This window comes from Neolamprologus brichardi, chromosome 3 (genome assembly GCF_056152115.1).
Source record: "Neolamprologus brichardi isolate AB-2024 chromosome 3, ASM5615211v1, whole genome shotgun sequence".
NCBI lineage: Eukaryota > Metazoa > Chordata > Actinopteri > Cichliformes > Cichlidae > Neolamprologus > Neolamprologus brichardi.
In genome coordinates this window covers 21,374,303-21,398,492 of record NC_142106.1, presented here as the reverse complement: position 1 = coordinate 21,398,492, position 24,190 = coordinate 21,374,303, and the positions used below count along the sequence as shown (strand labels likewise).

The following is a 24,190-nucleotide window of genomic DNA, read 5'->3' as shown; positions in this document are numbered from 1 at the left end:
ACAAGTAAAAATCACATGAGACAGTCACTAAGACACAGACTGACTGAATGTGGGACTAAAATGAAGCAACAAGAGGGAGCAAAGTAAACAAGAAACACAAATAATTAAACTAGGCAGAACAAGGAAACTAAACAATATCAAATGAGAACATGAGAAACAGAAACACTGGGTCATAGACCGAGTACTGTGACACTTTTAGATACATTGAAGGTAACAGATATTGATGTACTTTGGTCACTCAATATGATAAAGAGGATCCGATGCTGTAATGAGTGAATGAAGTCAGACTGTAGATTTTCCTTCTTCTAGCTGTGCTGACTGACCTTTGACCTCGTGTGTTGATGACTCTGCACCTCTGTCTCCTCTCACAGGCAGAAGATGATCTGCAGGATCCTGCTGCTCATCCAATCCAATCCAACTTTATTTATATACTTCAATTCAATTCAATTTTATTTATATAGCGCCAAATCAAAACAAAAGTCACCTCAAGGCGCTTCATAGCACTTTAAAAACAACAAAGTTGACCAAAGTGCTTTCCAATAACAAAACAGAAATAGCAGTTAAAACCATACATTAAGCAGACAAATAAATAAATATAAATAACAATAAAATAAATACATAAATAAAAAGAAAGATAAAAATAAATCAGTATATATAATAAATATATTAAAACATGAGTGAAATAGACAATAAGATATACAATTAATACGATTAACAAAATAAAAGGATTAAGAGTGACCAACATCTGACTAAAACTGACTACAAGCTGACTCTGGTACTACTCCTAAAAGCATAAAAAGCCTTTGAACAAAAGTGTGTTTTTAAAAGTGATTTAAACATTTCAAGTGTTGGGGCCAGCCTAATATGGAGGGGTAGTTCATAATTTGGGGGTCACTACAGCGAAAGCTCGGTCCCCCCGGTGTTTCAGTCTCAACATGGGGACAGCAAGGAGTGACTGGTCAGTTGATCTGAGAGACCTTTGTGGAGAGTATCGGTGTAGAAGGTCTGACAGGTGAGAAGGAGCCAGGCCATTTAAAACTTTAAAAGCAAACAATAACATTTTAAAATGAATTCTACTGGACAGGCAACCAGTGTAAAGAGGCAAGAACAGGGGTAATGTGCTCACGTTTGTGTGTCCCTGTCGACAGGCGAGCAGCAGCATTCTGGACTATTTGCAAGCCTGATAGGGAAGCCTAATCAATACCAATATAAAGTCCATTACAAGAATCAAGTCGAGTGGTCACAAACGCATGTAAAACTCTCTCCAAGTCACAAAAAGAAATGAAAGGTTTTACTTTAGAGAGCTGCCTCAACTGAAAAAAAGCTTTTTCTCACCACTGTATTTACCTGTTTGTCCATTTTAAGAGCTGTGTCAATTTTTACTCCAAGATTGGTGACAATTAGTTTGACACAGGATGTAAGAGGACCCAAGTCAGATGGTGGGACATCAGGTCCACTCGGCCCAAATATAATGACCTCAGTCTTCTTTTCATTAAAATTTAAAAAGTTCAGATCCAGCCATGCTCTGATATCCTTGAGACAATGCGGACAGTCATCCGCATAAAAATGAAATGAGTCTTTATGCTTTTTAATAATATGGCCAAGGGGAAGTAAATAAATGCTAAAAAGAAAAAAGGGGCCCAAGGATGGATCCTTGAAGTACACTACATGGGAGGGGGGCAGAGGATGAATAAAATTTACCAAGTGAGACAGAGAAACATCTGTCAGACAGGTATGACTTGAACCACTCCAAGGCAGTGCCTCTAATTCCCAGATGATAGGGTGGTAGGGTCCATCGGACCGGTGACAGCCATCCAAGGAACCTGTTTCAATGGCCGGAGATTCCGCGGATTCACTCCACCACTGCAAAGACGAGGTAAGAGAAGGCGGGGATGGTGGATCTCCTCAGCCGAGCTGACAACAGGTACCAGCCAGGTGCCAATAGGTTCCAGGAAGAGACAGGAGACAAAACACCAGTGCAAAGGTCTGAATTCAGCCAGAGTGCATTGGGAAACTGTTCTGTTACTGCCAGATGAAAGAGCCAAATATGATTTCAGTTTCACAAGCAGCCCACGGCATTTTCCCTGACCTTTAAGCGCTTTTTCTTATGAGATGGGGTAGGGGTGTAATCCAGGTGATCCGGTACTCCAGATAGTAGCGGAGGTGGAAAAAAGCCTGTCTATCAACACTAGTCCCTACCAGACAGTGTGATGTTGTAGTTTTTCCTTTCCGGGTGAAAACCTAAAGTTTTAATGTTATGTGTAAAACGCTGTGGGTTCAACGGTCAGTGCCTGGGAGGCTGGCAGGGCAGCTGGGACCAGTCTAGTGGTTATGCTCGCCCTATTTTAACAGTTGGCTGGAGCCTGAGGGGGTGAGCAGAGGAGTACTGAGTTGTAGAGAGTTGGGCTGAATAAGCTGCCGCTAAGACACTGTCAGTCTGGGTCCTTGTTGCACAGTGTAATAATCAGGATCATGAAAAGGATCAGATGTTGTGATGAGTGAATGAAGTCAGACTGTTGATTTTCCTTCTTCTACCTGTACTGACTGACCTTTGACCTCATGTGTCGATGACTCTTCACCTCTGTCTCCTCTCACAGGGAGAACATGATCTGCAGGATCCTGCTGCTCATCATCCTCACCTCATGTGTCTCTGGTTAGTTTACAGCTTCACTTTATGAACTCCAAATAAAGCTCAACAACAGATTTGTTCCAGTTCTCAGTGTGTCTGCTCCTCTCTTTCCCTCTCTGTCTCCTCAACAGGATCATTTGTAGTCAATGTGACACAGACCTGCTATCAGGCAGAAAATAGCCACAAGATCACACTGGAGTGGACGTTCACCACCAAACCTGACACATTTATCCTCCTGAGAAGCAGCATTTATGTCCTCTGTAATGGACATTTGTTTTAAGTCTATATCTTTTGACTTATTTTAGCTAAGTCCTCATGTACTAAATAGAGGACGTCCTGGCATTTCCATTGATATCTTGTGTGTTTAGGTGGCCTCTTTTAGATTCAAACAGAAAGGAAATAATAAAAAGTTAATTCTTTCTCAGACTCAGTTTGACAAAAGAGCTGAAGCCATGATCAGTGCTCATCTCACACAGGTCCAGTCCCGAGTCATCAGTCCTGAGTCTGAACAGCTGAAGTCTGATTCGTCCTTCCTGAGACTCTGACAGCTCAACGCCTTCATGAACATGACAGGTGTTGAGGTGAATACATTGTGTTAAATGAAACCAGATTTCTGCCCAAACAAATTGTCATGGACATAATACAGGACAGAGATTTTTTGATCAGTTATCTCTCCACAGAAGATAAAAATATAATTCCAGGATCTGCCAGGTTTGGTTGTGAGCGCCCACTCCAGTGTGATGTGTGTAATGTTTTAGGCTCTAACACAGGCAGGCCCACCAGAACAGGGGAAACAGTGGATTTAACCACCTGTTGTTGAAAACTCAAAACAGATTTTGGCACAAAATGGAGAATCCACTGTGTGATCATGTAGTTCAAAGTTCAGGCTGGAACTGAAACAAGAAAAAAAGTGAAGCATCAGGAACAAACATGAGATTCCACCAAACGTCTGAACAGAGAAACAAACTGCAGGATTTATTTTGCAGGACTTCTCTCTGAGGAGTTTTAGGTTCCTCCTGAGTGCTGTGACCATCTAGTGACATCTTTGAATATTGCACTGGTGTAAGGAGTGCAGTGAAACTAGCACTGAATCAGTTTTTTAGCAAAAAATGGAAACGTCTCATGACTCATTTACTCATTTAATGAACTATTCTGACTCTTAACCCCTAACTTATTTATTCTTTGATTTTTTTTTTACTTTATTTGGTCAAGTTTGTGCACACAGACACACACAAACACACAGACAGTGAGCACACAATAAGTAAGAAAAATCAAGTTACAAAAAGCAAATATAAAGACTCATTTACACCAAAGAGTGGGGCTGTCATTGAGATGGTGAGCTCAGGTAGAGTGAAAGAAAACAGTGCGTCTGAGCCAATGACCTGAGATTGGACACTGAATTATTATTAATTATTAATTTATAATAATATAATATAATTTATATGTTATAATTATTAATTTATATATTAATAAATTTTCCAGTTTACCTACATTAACATTTCTAAGTGTGCCAAAGAGACACATAAACACGAGCTCATATTAGTTCCTATTACAGAGGATCATATTTTTTTTGTTTCAAGGTCAACACACACATATAATTATTGTTATTTTTTACTCCTGTTTTACTGTTGTCTTCAAACATTACTCATAAAACCAAACCCAATAATAACTGTGTGTTTCTTCGAAGTTGCTGAAACCTGAACAGAAGCTGTAGTGAACACAAACAGAAGAACAAACTCGCTGATGTAACCTGACTCCAGGCAGCCGGGCGTGATACCTGTGTTTGGATATGAAAGTAGACTTGGTTCTGTGTCCTGTAAGGACTGATGAAAGAGGTACAGAGTGACAGAAGAACACACCGCAAACGTATGTATTTTATCTTTTATTTTTCTTTACTGTAATTCTGTGTCTTCTGTCCTGCTACAAATGAATTATTAGCCAGTCAGCTATTTGGTGAACGTGGTTAAATATTTCAGTCAGTACACATCATCATGTGAAGCTAAGACCAAACAGCTGATTATATGGGATAATGTTGTCCTCTGAAAGGGGCTCCTGACCACAAAACCTTTGAGAACCTTTTTACTGGACTGAGGAGGCTGAAGGTTTCCCACTGCAGGCAGAACAGACTCTGTTGAAAGGACTAAAGGTGAGACATGAACCATGAATTAGGTTTTTTTCTGTTTTCAGACAAGCAGATGATGGTTTTATGTGCTTTGACAAAACCGTTAATGCCTCTGGGTGATGAGCTCTGTGTAGTTTATCATGTTTCTGATTTAGGTGGCTGGATCCTTTCTGACTTTGTCAGGACGCAGAGCCCTACAGTTCTTAAGATAATTATTATTCAATTAAAATGTTTTACGCCATTTAGTAACTGCATAATTTATGTTTAGTTGTTCAAACCCTTTACTTGATAGATAAAATTCAGTAGCCAGGGGCAGGAAATTCAGCAAAACATCAGAAAAAGGCAGTGTTTAACCAGTTTAACCAGTGTAACCAGTCTAACAGTGTAGGCATGTCATCAGGACAGTGAACACCTGTATTCAAAACAATAACAGATAAGAGAAAAACAAGGAAGTGAGCTACAGAATAAAACACACTGATAGTGGACATTTGGTGAGCTTTGAATTATTTTCATTTTATTTGTTTTAAAAAAAAACATTAAAAATGTTTTTATTATTGTATTATTTTAAGATGTTTCTTTAAATCCTGCAGTGGTTACACACAGTCTAAGAATGAAAGAAAAGCTGAGACAGCTGAAGAAGAGCATGATTTCTAAAATGTGTGTTATGTGATCTAAGATGTGTAGCAGGAAAATACTTTTACTTAAATACAGACTCAAACTCCTGAAGCATAAAGTGATGAAAATAAGACAAGACCTTAACAGAGAAAGAACAGAATCAGATCTTATCCCAGTGCAGACAACAAACAGCTGCAGACAGACAGTGTTCAGGAAGATGATGAAAAAGTGAATCTTTGATCTGATTTAAATTATGTATGTTTTTATATTTTTGTTCTATTTAATCTCCTGTTTAAAAAGTTTAATCATCACAATGCTTTTTTGTTGATTTTTTGTTTGTGTTTGATTGCCAGAGAACAAAGCTCACTTTATTTCAGATTTTTTTTGACAAACAATGAAACCTTAATTATAATATAATATAATATAATATAATATAATATAATATAATATAATATAAAACTGTTATTATAATTAAACCTTATCGCTATCAAATATCTCAATAAATAGAAAAAAATTAAAATCTGTGTTTTATTTTTTCTCTTACTTTATTACTTTTCTCTTCCATCAGGTGACTGCAGGTTTTTACCAACATGGAAAGGTATCACACTCAAAACCTCACATTATCTTCACTGCTAAAAGAACAAAAACAGAAATGTTTTCATACAACATGCAGTAACTCTCTACAACAAACCTGCTCTCTGTTTTGTTAATTGTTAATTTAACCCTGCAAAGTTTTTCCAGCGTATGTTCCACCTGGAGATTAGAAAAGTGTATATATATATATATATATATATATATATATATATATATATATATATATATATATATAAACCTGCATTATTGTTTTCCTCACTCCTCAGACCAGACTCTCCTGAGCCTGAGACCAGACTCAGCACCCCACAGGAAGGTCGCCCTGACTTTAAAAGCAGGAAACTGACTCCTGATGAGACGTAAGAGTTAAAAAATTGTTAAACCTATCTTAACTCCATGAGTAAACAGTGAGAAGGTTTGGTTTAGTCATTTATTATTTTTTTTTTTTAGCTTTGTTCACAAAAAGAAGAAAAGACAGCTGGATAAACAAACAGACTAAAGACAACATTGTGAACAGCATCAAACTTTTTAGCCTTACTGTAATATTATCACTGTGACTAGCTGACAAGTGTATCCAGTACTTTTTGTGTCTGAAGGCTAAAAATGTAATTTCTCTGTCTGATGGTCTTTTCCTCTGTTCACCAGGATCACTGAGAGACCAGATGCCCCTAAATCTGAACCTGGACCCAGCTGTGTGTCTTTGAAGAGTGATCGGTCAATGGATTTTATCTTCCACTTTAAAAGACAAAAACCGGCTGCTGCTGAGGAGTAAGAAAGTTCACACCTACCTTTAAGCTATGTAGTGCATCTGGCCTCAGTCCTGAGATTAAAGAGCTCCATAAGTGAGGCTGCTAATTTAAAAGAAAAATAAATCTATCAAAACAGCCCTGCATTCCCTGCACTGGGCATCACACTGATTATAATTTATGTGGTAATCAGCAGGAATGTGTCAGCAGTTAGTTTGACTCTTTTATTTGGTAAATAAGAGTTTCAGTCTCATGTGGTTGCCAGTTTTGCGTAGGAAGGTGAAATGATCTGCAGCTGTCTGTGTGGTGCTGGATGCCACGATATGATGCTGCTGGATTTCTCTAAATATTAAATGATTCTCATAATTCATAGTGACACACCATGCCATCACCATGACAATCATCAACAAAACTAATAAGGACCAGTTTTTTAATTTTAATATTGACATTAAATTTTTCACGAGTGGTTCCTTTTTTATATGACCTGCATGAAATAACAAGACAAAATGGATTATAATGTAGTAATGATGATCAATTTGTAGTTCAGCATCGGGACACTGAACACCACAGATGTAGCCGAGTGTAGGCTGATTCAAAGTGTCATCATATGATGTTTTATGTGTATTATAAGTTTTTATACTCAGAAAAAAACTCAAGCTGTTGCTGTAAGATGCTCTTCTTTGCTGATTGTATTTTTTAAAAATGGTCAAATTTAAAATGAAACACTTCAACACAACAACACTGTCACGGTTCTGGGTCAGTTTCGACCCAGTATTTTGAGTTTTGATTGTTAGTTTATTTTTGAATAATTGTCGTGGTTTTGGGCGCTATGAGTATTATTATTGTAATGATGATTATTATTAGAATTCGATGTTTCTGTTTATTCATGTTAAGGATTTGTTCTCGGTTGTATCTCACATTTAGTTTAGTTCAGGTTCCATGTGTCATTCTCTGTCTGTCTCTCAGTGTCAGGTCTGCGTCTTGGTGTAGTGTTCTCATTTCCTGTTTTATTGTGAAGGTTTGCGTCTCATGTGAGTGTGTTCAGTTTTCCCTCTGTCTCGTCTTGTTGATTATTCCCAGCTGTGTCCACCACCTGTGTGTAATTCCCCTGTGTTTCTCTGTGTGTATTTAAGTCGTGTCCTCTGTCATTGTAGTTGCTGGTCCGTCTGTGTTTCCACCCTGCTTCATCTGTGTGTTTCCCTGCAGTCTACCGTCATCTGTTTCCGCCCGCTCTCATTCATTTCCAGGTTCGTGTTCCTTAGTCAGTTTGTTCCCAGTTTAGTTTAGTCTTTGCTCCGTTCGCCGTTTGTCCATTTTCTTTTTGTGTTTAATAAACCACCCTCACACCTGTACAAGTGCCTGCGTTTGGATCCTCCTTTATTTTCCACACGGCTCATCTCACTCGCCGTGACAAACACGAATCTGAATTCTAATGTGATGATGCAATGTGCAGGAAATATCCATAATATGGTCATTACAAGAACACTGGTACAGAACCATCACTGACCTGTTAGTTTTGGACTAGTGGAGTCCAATAAATAAGTCTATAAATTAACATAATAGGTTTGTTACAGCACAGTTGTGCTTGTTTTAATCAGGATGATCATCAAACAGCAGAAGAAGAAATCTTTGGCTTGTATTTATGTGCAAAATGGTTCAAATTTCTTCATGATGTCTCCACAGAGCTGATCAGGAGAGTCTTCATCATGACCAGCAGCATCAAACTGACCTGGACTCAATATTTAAGGTTTGTACATGTAAACCAACCTCTTTATTATTAATAAAACCCTTTTCAAAACAAAGTTTCAGCATAACTTTATAACACGACCTGAAAATAAGGTGCAAGTACCCTGTACTTACGTGGAATTTGCAGGAAACTACAAGGAACATAAGATGTAAGATGGGAAAATGTACCATGAAATAACCGAGTACTTAAAATTACCTAATTTAATTTATGTTATTATTTTATTGTTTCCTGTTTCTGAAACTCGCAGTTAACTTCCTGAGAATAATGAAACAGGAGGAGCTGGCTGACTGTCTGCAGAGCAGTGAGAGGATTTCTCTTCATTAATTCATTCTTCACAGGAATGAAATTGTCACATTTTCTATAATCATAACACTCATGTTTCTGGTGCTTTCCTGTAGAAAGTCCTGATCCACTTTGTGAGAATACATTTAAATGTAACCTAAAGAAGAAGTTCCAGTGTGTCTTTGAGGGGATTGCTAAACCAGGACCCCAAACCACTCTGAATGAGATCTACACAGAGCTCTGCATCACAGAGGGAGGGACTGGAGAGGTCAACACTGAACATGAGGTCAGACAGATTGAAATGTTTTCCTGGAAACCAAACAGATCAGAAACAACAATCAGGTGTGAAGAAATCTTTAAAGCTTCGACTGGAAGAGACAAACCAATCAGAACAGTTCTGACCAAAGGAGTGGCTGGCATCGGGAAAACATTCCTGACACAAAAGTTCACTTTGGACTGGGCTGAAGACAAGACCAACCAGGACATCCAGTTCATGTTTCCATTCCCATTCAGAGAGCTGAATTTACTGAAGGATAAAAAGTTCAGCTTAGTGGGACTTATTCATCACTTCTTCACTGAAATCAAAGAAGCAGGAATCTGCAACTTTAAAAAGTTCAAAGTTGTCTTCATCTTTGATGGTCTGGATGAGTGTCGACTTCCTCTGAACTTCCACGTCACTGAGATCCTCACTGATGTTACAGAGTCCACATCAGTGGATGTGCTGCTGACAAACCTCATCAGAGGAAAGTTGCTTCCTTCTGCTCACATCTGGATAACCACACGACCTGCAGCAGCCAATCAGATCCCTGCTGAGTATATAGACATGCTTACAGAGGTCAGAGGGTTCACTGACCCAAAGAAGGAAGAGTACTTCAGGAAAAGACTCAGAGGCAAGGAAGAGGCCAACACCATAATCTCTCACATCAAGACATCACGAAGCCTCCACATCATGTGTCACATCCCAATCTTCTGCTGGATCACTGCTACAGTTCTAGAGAGTTTGTTAAAAACCAAACAGGCTGGAGGAAAGCTGCCCAAGACACTGACTGAGATGTACATTCACTTCCTGGTGGTTCAGACCAAAGTGAAGAACATCAAGCATAATGGTGGAGCTGAGACAGATCCTCTCTGGAGTCCAGAGAACAGGAAGATGATTGAAGCACTGGGAAAACTGGCTTTTGAGCAGCTGCAGAAGGGAAACCTGATCTTCTATAGATCAGACCTGACAGAGTGTGGCATTAATGTCAAAGAAGCCTCAGTGTACTCAGGAGTGTTCACACAGATCTTTAAAGAGGAGAGAGGGCTGTACCAAGAGAAGGTGTTCTGTTTTGTCCATCTGAGTGTTCAGGAGTTTCTGGCAGCTCTTCATGTCCATCTGACATTCACCAACTCTGGTATCAACCTGCTGGAAGAAGAAGAAGAAACAGCCTCTGGGCAGACTGGAGAATCTTCAGTAAGACAGTTCTACCAGAGTGCTGTGGACAAGGCTTTGAAGAGTTCAAATGGACATTTGGAATTGTTTCTTCGCTTCCTCCTTGGTCTTTCGATGCCATCCAATCGGGATCTCCTACAAGACCTGCACACACAAACAGGAATCAGCTCACAGATAAATCAGGAAGCAGTCAAGTACATTAAAGAAAGAATGAATGGCACTCTCTCTCCTGAAAAAAGCATCAATCTGCTCCACTGTCTGAATGAATTGAATGATGACTCTATAGTGAAGGAGGTCCAGCATCACCTGAGTTTCGGACACTTGTCTAAAGTTGATCTCTCTCCTGCTCAGTGGTCAGCTCTGGTCTTCGTCTTACTGTCATCAGAAGCAGATCTGGATGTGTTTGACTTGAGGAGATATTCAGCTTCAGAAGAGGCTCTTCTGCAGCTGCTACCAGTGGTCAAAGCCTGTAAGAAAGCCCAGTAAGTATCCAGTTTAATCCTGGCAAGAAATTGCTTTAAAATATTTATTTCAAAAGTTTGGAAAGTTCACTGCTATTCATGTATTTCTAGGTTGAGTGGCTGTAACCTCACAGAGAGAAGCTGTGAAGCACTTTCCTCAATTCTAAGTTCTCAGTCCTCCAGACTGAGAGAGCTGGACATGAGTAACAACAACCTAGAGGATTCAGGAGTGGAGCTGCTTTGTGTTGGACTTGGGAATCCACACTGTATGCTGGAAACTCTCAGGTTTGCTGACTCTTTGTTTCGGGAGTTTTGGATATTTCACAACTGTCATTATTTTATAGATTTAAGATGTTGTTTCTTTTTTGGTGTAAGCTCTGAAAGAGAACAATAGAGTAGAAAGTGAAAAACACACACTTCATAAATCAGAAAAATATTACTTTATTTATGATTGTCCATCATAGCAAGAAAGACAGAAAGTCAATGTGTTTTGTTCTTTTTTAAAACTGAGTGAAGAAAAGCCAGTTTGTTTGTTTTTTAACTACTTTAACTGAAATCAGAATCTGTTAATTCAGAGCAGTTCCTTACAATGATGTGACATGTTGTATGTTTGAAGGTTGTCAGGCTGTCAGATCACAGGAACAGGCTTCACCTCTCTGGCCACAGCTCTGCTTTCCAATCCCTCCTATTTGAAAGAGTTGGACTTGAGCTATAATCACCCAGCAGACTCAGGAATGAAGCTTTTGTCTGCTCTAAAGGAGGATCCACATGTGAAACTGGAAATACTCTGGTAGGAAGACAGGAAATAAAGCTAAAATTTATTTATTTTTCTCTCCAGCATATTGTAAGGTAACCACTGATCTGATTGCCAGTGGGCAGCTGTGTGGGTGAATGACTCAGAACCAATCACACTTAAAACACGAGGAAGGATACACACCTTGAAGGAGAATGTAACAAATAGATAAGGATTGGACCCTCGATACTGACGTATCAAGACTGTGTCAATCAAAACACCAACATCACATGACCATGGCTAAGTGAGGTTTTGATGTGTTTAACCCCAGATCTGACAGGTGCCTTTGTGATGGTTCTGGGTCTGTGAGCCAGGGTTTATAGTTTCATTTTGCTGCTTCCTGCTGCGTTCCCTATGTTCTCACTTTATGCTCCACACAGTCACAGCCTTACCTCCCTGTTTTTAGTCAGCTGAGGCACCAGGATTCCTATTTTCATGAAGAAGTCATCTGTGCAGGAACACGTTATTTTTAATTGTGATTGGGAAGAATAATATATGCTCTCAGTTCAATTAATTACTCAGATTCAAAGTGTAATTAAATAAATATTGACTTAATTGGAATGTTTGCTGTCATAGCCTCCTGAGAATCAAGAAAAAAATCACAGCATGAACACAGCAGTCTTTTCTCAAAATATTTTGTTCTATATATTTATTTGTTTTGTTTTGCACTGAATAACTAAGCAACTGAAACATCCTCACACGTGTTAACAGAAAGAGAAAATAGTATTTGAAGCACAGTGTTCATTGTAGTGACAGAAACACAGGGAGGCAGAAAATAAAGCAGACTGAAGGTTGTATTTAGGTAATTTAAGAACCTGGTACAGACCAGATGATTTATTTTTTTTAATTGTGCTTTGATACATCAAACCTTAGAACCGTAGAAAGTGTATATCTGTTTGACTTTATTAAGAGATAAATTAAAACACAAGGTTATTTCTCTAGAAAAGATGAATCAGAGAATATAAAGGCCATGTCTGCACACTAAAAGATAATGTGCTCATTTCAGTGTGGAGCCTCAAGGAGTCCAGTGGATGAGACCAGGTCTAAGGAAATGTAAGTATTTTTGATTTATGAGCTGCATTCACACAATCTTGTACTGTTCTACATTTTTTGTCACGGTTCCCTTTAGATTTCTGTGATCTGATGCTGGATCCAAACACAGCACACAGAAACCTCAAACTGTCTGATGACAAGAAGGAGGTGACACATGTGGAAGAAGACCAGCTGTATCCTGATTATGATCATAGGTTTGATCACTGGCCTCAGCTGCTCTGTACCAACAGTCTGAGTGGTCGCTGTTACTGGGAGGTCGAGTGGAGAGAAGAGGTTAATGTTGCTGTAGTTTATGGAGGAATCAGACGGAAAGGAGATGGTCATGAAAGTAGGTTTGGAAGGACTCATCAATCCTGGAGTCTCTACTGCAGTGATGACAGGGGTTACTATGTAGATCACAATTACATAGCAAGAGCCATCCCTCTTCTCTCCTCAGCTCTCTCTCACAAAGTAGCAGTGTATGTGGACTGCTCTACAGGAACTGTGTCCTTCTACAGTGTCTCCTCTGATAAACTGATCCACCTGCACACCTTCAACACCACCTTCACTGAACCTGTATATGCTGGGTTTAGAGTGAAGCCTGACTCTAGTATCCACCTCTGTGCTGACTCAGAATAATGAACTTACTGTGCAGAGAAATATTCTCACGTTGGTGTTCCATACTTTTTCTTACTTAGTATATCAGGTATACTGTCTCGTACATATATTAGTTTGTTTTTCAGTCCAGAGATGTTGGATTAGACTGATTCTCCTGAATTTTTTTTTTATCATCTTGTTGTCTTTGGTGCCTTTTTTTAAGAGCAGATGTCAGTTTTTACTTATATACTACAGTTTAAATACTCACAGGACTTTTAGTGGTGAAGAAAGAGGAACTGTATTTTTAAATCTGTTGCATTACTATCATCTATTACTAAATTTGTTGCATTATACACATTTTAATCTTGCTTAGACTGATGGATGAAATCTTTGGAACATATAATTTAGACATTTTAGACGTTGTTGGTTAGACTTTGTGATGATGAGAGCTGCAGGCTCTAAATATTTTGTGTTTAGGCGTCTTTAATTTTTTACATTGCATAACTATACATTTGTGTCTCTCTCTTGTTATGCAAATTAAGTAACATTTCACTACAATTAGTTCCTGGAGAAAAGCAATATCACCACTATGTGACCAGTTTTCTCAACAACTGATCTGGATGGTTCTGGATCCATTTATTAGTCTGTGTTGATCCAAATGTAGCTTCTAGTACTGCTGATACAAGAAGAGCAGCTTATGGCTAACTGGACGCTGTGGAGGCGTCTCTCTTCAGTTCATAATCAATAAAAACAGTCTGACTTATAGATGACCTCCAGTCTGTGTTTCTTGACTGAACAGAAACAGTTTTACAATCTGAGATTTGGATTTTATTCTGTGTTAAAACAGACATATGAAATGTAACAAAAACGGAAAAGTGAAGACAAAAGAATCAAGATGAAAACAGTTGGATTTTTTCTTCTTGACTTCTTGCATATTCTGTCAGTGTATGTTTACTTCTCCCGTGTATTTATGTGTGTAGCATACACACCAAGTGTTATTAAAGTCAGGTTAATTAACAAACTTGATTTATTTAATTTACAAACTAATATAGAGTAAGTTGCAATTCTGTTAAAGTGATTTAATCCTATAGTTTCGGTAGAGCTTGTTTTGGTTGAGTAGATTTATCAGATGTACTTAAACATTCTTGTTCAAATTAAAAGTAACATACATTTTATATTTCACTAACCCAGTTGTGTGGAACCAGTTGACATAACTGGGTGGAGTAAATACAACATTTTATTTCTTAGAGTGTTTTTAAAAGTGACTGTTTGGATTCATTTAACAGAAATAATTAAAATCTGTAAATAAATGAAAAAATGCATCTTTGAAAATGAGAGTAGGATAAAAATAATAATCTCAAATGCTGTGGATTGAAGAAAGAGGAAAGTACACAGGAGTATTTTAATCTGTTTGATTGGGTCCAGTGAGCTCACAGTGCCTCCAGCAGGTGGATTCCACTACTGTTTGTTTTTAAAGCTGTGAACAGTTTTCTTCTCTGCTGTCAGTGTCTGTTTGGAGCCAAGTTACTAAAGAGGTCTTTTATTTGAGCCAGTTTAAATGGTTTAAATTTGAAATATCTGTTTGTCTCCTCACTAACGGGACCTAAAACACAACGCAGCTGAAAAGAAAACACAAAAGAGCACCACCTGGTGGCCAGAGGCAGAAACGCAAATGAAAGCAAAGCACACATACATAGCTCCTTCAAGTTTGGTGAAGTGTGCAGCTCTCTGAACACATGAGGCAGACTTCATGTCACAGCCACTGCTGCAGCAGCAACAAAGTGAGCCACAAAAGACAAGAGCTGTTTCTCAACATCAAATACTCCAAGTTTGTTCTTCCTTAGTTGCTAATTCAAACTTGGCAAATTAACTTAACCGCCCAGACTTCTAAGCATGGGAGGACACACACACACTTTCAATGTGATTAATATATAAAACGGAAATTATTAAAGGCCACATAAATAAAAACATATATTACTGATTTATATTTTTTTTTGAAGTGGAAATGTGGAGTTAACAGTTGTTTGTAGACAAAACTCTTATGGCTTATATACAGTCTACTAAATGACTTGTGTAGATGAGTTAGTGAAATTCTACTTCAGAATTGGTATTTATTAAAATTATTTCTCTTTTAGCACATAAACAGTGGTGAGAGTTATAAGGCCACTGTGGTGGTGCAGAAAGCTGCATCAGATCAGAAGGGAACAAACACACAAAGTTGTTGGCTGGATTTGTATAAACTGAAATGTCTGGCAATGGACAGAAGCAAGGATATCGATGTTTATACCCTTGTGCAATGAAGAGGATGCATGTTGTATCACAAGACACAGTAAGCCAGCTGATTGATTTGTTTCTCTGAGGCATTTTGTGAGGGTATAGCTGCTGTGGCATTTGTCTGGCTTGAAACAACAACTGTAATCTCCACATTTCGACTTCTCTCAAAATACTATTTTGAGGTAAATCTCCTTCCTTTCATTAATGTAACCTTAGTACTCTACCGTACCACTAATTACCCAAATTGTTTTGGAGGATTTCTCCAAAACATGTATTGATCGAAGATATTGATAGTCTGATATAATAAGTGGTTTGTTTGAAGTTGTGCAGAACTTGTCTGTGTCACCATTTCACAGAATATGATCAAGACGTGACAATAGCCAAATTGTCCAGCAGGTGCCACTGTGGAGATGGTTTCAGATTGTTTGGAATCATTAATACAAGCACAAAGACTTCAAATGTTTCACGAAGTCTCGCTTTGCTCATCACTAGTATGTAGAGATGGCACGATACCACTTTTTTATGTCCGATACCGATACCGATATCATAAATTTGGATATCTGCCGATACCGATATGAATCCGATATAGTGTTTTTTAATTAATAAAACGTTTTTTTAATATCTTGCTGCATTTTGTATAAGTTTATACTCAAGTTTAAATAAATAACAACACTAAAGCTATTCTGTTATACCTGTATGTAAAAAATACACTGCGCCCAAAATATTTCATAGTTCAGCAATACTGATCAATCTAATAAACGTAAACCTGCTACATCCTCCCTATTCTGGTATTTTAAAGAGTACTTAGCAGAAATATCAAGCAACCTAACTAATAGGGTTGCAAACTCCCAGCAAAAAAAAAAAATAGGGAACCACCCCCCACCCTCCAGCTCATGATGCTTAATCGATGTAATCAAATTTAATTTGATGCAGGGGGAAAAATGCACAGAAAGAAATTATTTTTCAAGAATAATTAAATAGATTCAACATCTTTCTTCAACAGAATTGCAGACTGCACAGATGGTATCTTCCCAAAGGAAAAAGTAGTATAGCTTACTAGGGTATATTAGACTTAACAGTTACTATATACAGTAATGGACTTCTATATATTTTACATCAGATTAAAACTTTGGGTGTAAGAGTCAGATAATTATTTATTAAAAGCTAGATATTTTAAATGAGAACAAGAAAGAAAAGTATGTCTTTGTGCCCCCTTTTCCCTGTTCATGCCCTATCGGCCCCCCTGGCTAAACTTTGCTAGATCCGTCCCTGCACAGTTACCAGCCGTCAGCTACGTAGGAAACGATCCTGGTCTAGAAAGTAATATTAAATAAATTCTAACAACAGCTTATCAAGCTGAATAGTGCTGCTGTTGTTCAGCCGCTGGTTTCCTCTTTCTGGTGAGAAGTGGGCCAAAAACTAAGAAGAGAGACGGACTCTCGACAGAAAAGCCGATCAGCTGATCATTAAGCAGTTTCACGATTGAAGTAGCAGCAGGAGAGAGAGAGAGAGAGAGGCAGTCGCTCCATATAACTGTTGTTAAGCTTAAGGTGGGAACGCTTTACAAACATTCAGAGATGAACTTACACACTTGCTTTACTTCTCTCTGGGAAAACTTCCTCGGAGATGAAATGCTGGTTTGCTAGCAAGGCTACAAATACACACAGCGGCTCTATCAGGTGACGCATACTGCTGCTACGTGCTAAGGTTATGAGCCGAGTTACGCCGTGTAGCAAGTTTTGTGAGGTGCTTTTTTGATATTTAATGGATCGGATTACATTTTTTATTTCTCACCGATATCCGATCCAGTAATTTGGGTCAGTATCGGACCGATACCGATACGTAATATCGGATCGGTCCATCTCTACTAGTATGGTGACAACTTCACAGGAGGTCCATATCTCAGCACTGTCATAGTTAAAGGTGACCTTCATAAACCGAGAAATTGACATTCATGTTTGCCACAGAAAATCCACATTTACTCCTAACAAAGGGTTTAAATGCACAAAGAGACAGACACTGAGACAGAGACTAAGATAAAATCAAAACTTTTTTGTTGCATATTTAATGAAGCCATGCAAAACGTTACCTTCATAGTATGAACTTAAAGGGCAGCGTTATAGACCCTTGAAGTTCACCGGTGTGAGTGCAAATGTTTTTGTTTTTTTCACTTGTCTTATTTTTTGAGGCATTTCTCAGGACTCACAGCTAGAAGATGAGCCTGTATATAAAAAAGGTGACTAACTTCTTTTTAGCATGATGACACTCTTGGAAGATCATCAACGTTTTAGGTCAAACATTTCTTACTCTCCATCATACGAATTAAATTAGTAGATTTTATCTATTTAAATCATGATATAAACCATGATACTGATGCTCAAAATCAGTTATAGAGAAAAGAAAATCTGAACAAAAGCAAGATTTTGCTTTAGACTTTGATAGTTGGAGGTGGTGTAAAACTAGCAGAGCCTAAATTTGAATCAATAAATCATTGAATATTATTGTAGGCTTTACACTGAGGTGCTAAAACGTTATCTTAGTACAGTTGTCACATGCCATATAACATGGACACTTAAGTGGAATAACAGGTAAATCGTGCTTGTATTTATTGATTAAACAGGTTGATCTAAAAGTGGTCCACATTACTAAATTAGACCTGGGGGGGTCTCCACATTTTTAATTTCACTCACCTTTACTAAAAACTCACCATTTGAAACTCTGACCTCAAAGTCAAAGTATGAATCTGGAGCAGAAGATCTTCCCAAACCACACCTGTACATTCCCGAGTCAGACTTGATCATTTGTGAGAAGCTTAAAAACACAATTCCTCTTCTTGGAGATCCATCTTTATACTTCATGCTGTATCTGCCACTCTGAGCTGTGCTTCCATGTGCTTTAATGAGGATATCTTCTGCTCGCTCACATTTTTCCTCACAGAAGAACTTTGTGCTTCCAGACAAAGATAAGTTGCAGTTAAACGTGCCATTAAATCCTTCAGCTGCAGACCAAATATTATGTTTTGCCTTGACGAGCCCAGCTGGACCTGTCAGATGAAAAATAATAATAATACATTTAAAACAAGATGGATAATCACAACATTTTTTAGTGTATGTAAATATTAGACTTGTAGTCAAGACTGAACCAAGACCAAGACAAAGTTGAGACGAGACCGAGACAAAAAAGTCTTTAAACTGCAGCCAGATGCTGCTTCGTTTACGGGTTTCAGGCATATTTATGTGTTCTTGCTTTCACACAGCCCTCCTCACTGCTGTCTACTGTCTCACTCACTTACTGAGAGGACAGACGCACGCTCCACTTGACTGTCGCGTATCTCACCCTCTCTGTTTTTCACACAATGATATTATCCTATATCCTCGCATGTGATTGGCATCAATATGGAGGGATTGGAGCACAGCTGAGCCACTGTGTGAGAGCTGAGCAGCGAAAGGAAACTAAGTGAGGAGCCGGCTCTCGCTCAGTGGGAGTCGACTCTTCTGATTCACTACAAAGCACTCTCTAAGCACGGCTCTTAGAGCTGATGCTTTTGCAGATGACACATTATCGAACGTTATGTTGTGTGTCATGGATACTGTTGACTCCAAATCTCCCGACCACTATGTCGAGCTGAGACAGCGAGACTGAGACAAGACCAAGACCACCTAAAAGTGGTCTCGAGACCAAGACCGGTCTAAAGATATCCAGCTCTAGTAAATATATGTATTTCATAAGGTGTTTTATAAAGTTAAGTATGTTTTTAGTTAAAATTAAAGTTAAAGAGCAACATTAAGATCATCAGTCCTCACCTGACAAGAAGCAGAAGAAGAGAAAATAGAGGATTTTCATTCTGACTTTAATCCTGATGCAGAAAAGTTGTTAAACTTCAGTTGTCGGACCATGACACACTGATACATCCAACCACTGCAGAGTCATCATAAAACTTCTGAAGATGGCAAACTCAACATGAACAATTTATAAAAGACTCCACAAAGCTGGGTGGGACAGGCCTTGAGGACACAGGACTTGTCTGGTCTGGTCCAGCAGACGTGCTTGACTGGAGTCTTCTCCTTTGTCTTTGAATCTGGTCACGAGTGGAAGTGAATGGTGGAGGAGAGGCGGCAATGGTGCAATGTGTCCGTGCTGGGACAGTGGAGCTTGTGCAGAAGGTTATGTAGTGAGTGACACACTCAGTAAGCCCACTGGTGTCCTCAGCGTGAGGCTCACAGAGTGTCTCCCAGTCTGTCACCTCAAAACAACCCTGTAGTTCCACTAAAGCCTCCTCCGACCACCTACTACTATACTTCTAGTGGTCACAGCTTCCCTCTTCACAATAGGCACATAGCAGGGGGTTAAACAGGGGTTTATATAAAAGCTAAAATACTAAAGCTACAACCTTTAATATAAAGCTGCTGCTGAGCAAACATGGCTTATACTCCTACTTTTTCTGTTAACTAGACATAAAAACACTTGAGGTCACCCTCTGATGTATTTACCACCCCGTCGTAGATCAATCACAGTATCCTGAACTCTCATTGGTAGACGCTTGAATTGTTGTCGTGAAGTTCAGCCTGGATATCTTAAAAAGAAGGAAACTGAACTTCTTTTCAGGCACTTAGACTAACATGACCTGGACCCTTTTAGCGCCCTCTGTAGTTGAACTGTGGAAGTGAAACAGAGCCACAGCCTGCACACACACACTTTAACACATCAGTAACTGCACAACATGCAGAGCAGGAGTGAACATGCTGCAACACTTCAAACTGATCATAACTGTGTCAATAAAACCATGAATGCTGCCAAACTGCTCAGTGTATGACTCAGACTGATAGCTGCTCCCTTCTCTCTGACACACTGTTGAGTATTTCATATATTTAACCACTTTAACAACTCTGACCTTTGACCTATTCTGGTATTAGTTACAGTTGTTATGGCGATCCTTGGTGACCTGGTTTGACCTCTGATGTTAAAAATAGTATGAGGCTGTGAGCAGGTTAAGAGGCTCATATCTTCTTCTTGATGTAGAGGTCTGTGTGTGTGTGTGTGTGTGTTTGTGTGTGTGTGTGTGTGTGTGTGTGTGTGTGTGTGTATGTAGCAGACAGTGAGCAAGAAGACGATGAAGAGGATGATGAAGGTAAAGAGAGCAAAGAAAATGAAGGTCACCCTGAGGGTGGTGGGAAGGATGAGGAGAGGACAGATTTCTTACATTTCAATTCTTTACATTTTTTGTCCTTCGTGCTTTTGAACCATCAAACTGTAGGTCAGGAAAGCTGATTCCTTTTGTCTGTTTCTGATAATAAAACATGTTTCTGGGGACGTCGTGTTCAGCTGTCTTTATCATGCAGTATAGTAAACATGTTTCAGTGTGAATGTTACAAAGATGCGATTTTACTGTGAAGCTTTTTTATACCAGGGGAATCATAAATACTTCAGTGATGTAAATAATGCTCTCAGAAGCTGGAAACTCCAAGCAAAACTCACTGAACCATAAATAACTGTAGATTACAATATGATGAGAAATGAGGGCTGAAATGTAAGGAGGTTTCAGATGGTGCAGACTTATGGACGTGTCATAGATTTGTATTAAATGTGGTTTATGAAAAGTTCATTACTGCTTTGTAGATTTCCCCTCATTAACACACTGTCTGACCTGCTGACTTACACAGGTCAGCTTCACTGTTTGATTCTGATAGCTGAGCTGACACAGGCTCTGTGATCTGCTGTAGTTTGTTAGAAATACTTTGACTCACAGAAAAAGCTGCTCAGCTCTTGTTCTGGACACATTTGGGAGAGAAGCTGCCTCTGTGTGTAACAGCGCCCCCTGCTGCTCTTGATGATAAATGTGCAGATGCTGATTCTTGCTTTGACTGTTGATCCAACTGGAAGTTCTGTGGTTACAGGTCCAGCTTCCTCCTGTGAAACCTGTACTAGTGAGCTGCTGCTACAGACCACCAAGTTCTAATATCCAGTATCTCCAGGTCACATGTACAAAGCTGCAGTCAGTCACTGGAGACCTTAATATTGACTGGTTCTCACATACCTGTATTTAGCCACGTCCCTGCTCAAGAAGATTTTGTGTGATCAACTCGACCATAATAACAGAAAAATACTTTTAAAGAAGGATCAGAGTTTCTTTTTATTCCTGTCAAACATTTATCACATTTTTGTGGAGCTGAATGTGTTTGAAAAACCTTTAATTTGTTTACTGTCTCATATACCAACTACTACACCTGCTGCACCCTCTCACCTCTGATGGTGTTTGAGGGAGAGAAACAACTGAAATGAACATAAACTTAAATGCAACATAAGCATCATGTCAGTGGCTGCCTTATCTGTATGTTTAGGATCATTGTCCTCCTGCATTGACTGAAACTGAAGGACTGTTTGATAACTTCAGTGAGAACTCTGACATTTCTAAACTGAAGTTTATTTATATAGAAGAAAGTGTTAACAAGCTTAAAAGTTGATGTGAGCAGTAAATAAAAAGGGTTAAACACACACTATCGCTCTCAAACTGCTCCTCTTCCTGGAGTGAAGCACAGCCTGATAACCCTCCCTCTTCTTCCTGCTCTTAAACACAGCACCTCCTCTCTGTCCACGTGTTTCCTCGTTCCCTCCCCTTCAGATCTGCACTTTGAAGATGGGTGTAACCAACATGTGGTGACGTGTAAGAGCTGACAGGCTCCATTCACTGCAGAAACATGTTGTTGAGATCAGAGCTCAGACTAGTTTCAGTTTTAAGGAAGAGAAACTCACACAGTCACTGACACTGAGAGGAGAAATGGCGCAGAAAGGAGTTCAGCTGGACCGAGAAACCTTCTCTTGTTCCATCTGTTTGGATCTACTGAAGGATCCGGTGACTACAGCCTGTGGACACAGCTACTGCATGAAGTGTATTAAAAGTTTCTGGGATGAAGAGGACAGGAAGGGAATCCACAGCTGCCCTCAGTGCAGGAAGACTTTCACACCGAGGCCTGTCCTGGAGAAAAACACCATGTTAGCAGCTTTAGTGGAGCAGCTGAAGAAGACTGGACTCCAAGCTGCTCCAGCTGATCACTGCTATGCTGGACCTGAAGATGTGGCCTGTGATGTCTGCACTGGGAGGAAACTGAAAACCATCAAGTCCTGTTTAGTCTGTCTGGCCTCTTACTGTGAGAAACACCTCCAACCTCACTATGATGCAGCTCCATTAAAGAAACACAAGCTGGTGGCCCCCTCCAAGAAGCTCCAGGAGAACATCTGCTCTCGTCATGATGAGGTGATGAAGATTTTCTGTCGTACTGATCAGCAGAGTATCTGTTATCTCTGCACAATGGATGAACATAAAGGCCATGAAACAGTCCCAGCTCCAGCAGAAAGGACTGAGAAGCAGAAGGAGCTCGAGGTGAGACGACTAAACATCCAGCAGAGAATCCAGGAGCGAGAGAAAGATGTGAAGCTGCTTCAACAGGAGGTGGAGGCCATCAATGGCTCTGCTGATAAAGCAGTGGAGGACAGTGAGAAGATGTTCACTGAGCTGATCCGTCTCCTCCAGAAAAGAAGCTCTGATGTGAAGCAGCAGGTCAGATCCCAGCAGGAAACTGAAGTGAGTCGAGTCAAAGAGCTTCAGGAGAAGCTGGAGCAGGAGATCGCTGAGCTGAAGAGGAAAGACGGCGAGCTGGAGCAGCTCTCACACACAGAGGATCACAACCAGTTTCTACACAACTACCCCTCACTGTCAGCACTCAGTGAGTCTACACACTCATCCAGCATCAATATTCGTCCTCTGAGCTACTTTGAGGATGTGACAGCAGCTGTGTCAGAGACCAGAGATAAACTACAGGACATTCTGAGAGAGGAATGGACAAACATCTCACTGACAGTCACTGAAGTGGATGTTTTACTGTCACCAGCACAGCCAAAGACCAGAGCTGGATTCTTAAAATATTCACATGAAATCACACTGGATCCAAACACAGCACACAGACGTCTGTTATTATCTGAGGGGAACAGAAAAGTAACATTAATGAGACAAAAACAGACTTACTCTGATCATCCAGACAGATTCACTGTATATTCTCAGGTCCTGAGTAGAGAGAGTCTGACTGGACGTTGTTACTGGGAGGTTGAGCGGAGAGGGGGAGTAGTTTGTGTAGCAGTCGCATACAAGAATATCATCAGAACAGGGACGGGCAATGAATGTGGATTTGGATACAATGACAAATCTTGGGCATTATATTGGTACAAAGAAAGCTACAAATTTCTTTACAACAATGTCCAAACTGTCCTCTATGGTCCTGTGTCCTCCAGAGTAGGAGTGTACCTGGATCACAGAGCAGGTATTCTCTCTTTCTACAGCGTCTCTGAAACCATGACTCTCCTCCACAGAGTCCAGACCACATTCACTCAGCCGCTCTATGCTGGACTTTGTCTTTTTGATTATGGACACACTGCAGAGTTGATTAAAGTCAAATAGAGAAGACAGGTTCATGTTGATCCCTGACCATTATATGTACTTGTGTAGTTTCTAAATGAGGTTTTACATTTTAGAAGCTGAGAAGTTCAGTGGTCCATTGATGTGTGAAAATAATATTGCACTGATTCAAACTGTACTTACATTTATATACCTTACATCAATATAAATCTGAATTTGTTCTTATGGCTGATAATCATGTGAGTTTAAATGATACTACTCTTCATATTCAGCATGTTTGAAATCTGTCATCAGTCTGGTTAGTGGTTTTATTCTGTAGTTGCTGTAGTGGGTTGTCAAATGCAACAATATATTGGAGCTGCAGTGATTCATCAGTTAGTCAATGATTAGAGAAATGATTGTTTTATCATTATTTTAGTCACATTTAAAGCTGGTTCCAGTTTCTGAAATGTAAAGATTGTT

The 24,190-nt window shown here is 39.4% G+C and overlaps 3 protein-coding genes across 4 annotated transcripts; all 3 read left to right on the top strand.

The window, feature by feature from the left end:
- The first annotated feature begins 1,892 nt into the window (after positions 1-1,892).
- Positions 1,893-8,893, top strand: LOC148103859 (uncharacterized). Its single transcript, XM_087838225.1, has 8 exons — positions 1,893-1,984; positions 2,598-2,653; positions 2,761-2,889; positions 6,211-6,316; positions 6,603-6,725; positions 7,858-7,950; positions 8,387-8,450; positions 8,849-8,893. Exons 1-8 carry the CDS (start codon positions 1,893-1,895, stop codon positions 8,891-8,893), a joined length of 708 nt encoding a protein of 235 aa, XP_087694351.1.
- Positions 8,894-8,943: 50 nt separating this feature from the next.
- On the top strand, positions 8,944-13,219 carry LOC148103858 (NLR family CARD domain-containing protein 3-like). The gene is made up of 5 exons (XM_087834003.1): positions 8,944-10,646; positions 10,737-10,910; positions 11,242-11,415; positions 12,425-12,471; positions 12,548-13,219. The coding sequence occupies exons 1-5, from the start codon at positions 9,034-9,036 to the stop codon at positions 13,087-13,089; spliced, it is 2,550 nt and encodes an 849-aa protein (XP_087690129.1). The 5' UTR covers positions 8,944-9,033; the 3' UTR covers positions 13,090-13,219.
- An 8,844-nt stretch (positions 13,220-22,063) lies between these two features.
- Positions 22,064-23,770, top strand: LOC148103857 (tripartite motif-containing protein 16-like). 2 transcript variants are annotated; one of them, XM_087834308.1, is made up of 3 exons: positions 22,097-22,131; positions 22,267-22,565; positions 22,638-23,770. In XM_087834308.1, the coding sequence occupies exons 1-3, from the start codon at positions 22,097-22,099 to the stop codon at positions 23,768-23,770; spliced, it is 1,467 nt and encodes a 488-aa protein (XP_087690434.1). The 2 variants fall into 2 exon arrangements, with proteins under 2 accessions (XP_087690440.1, XP_087690434.1); XM_087834314.1 differs by having other exon boundaries at positions 22,064-23,770.
- Positions 23,771-24,190: the final 420 nt, after the last annotated feature.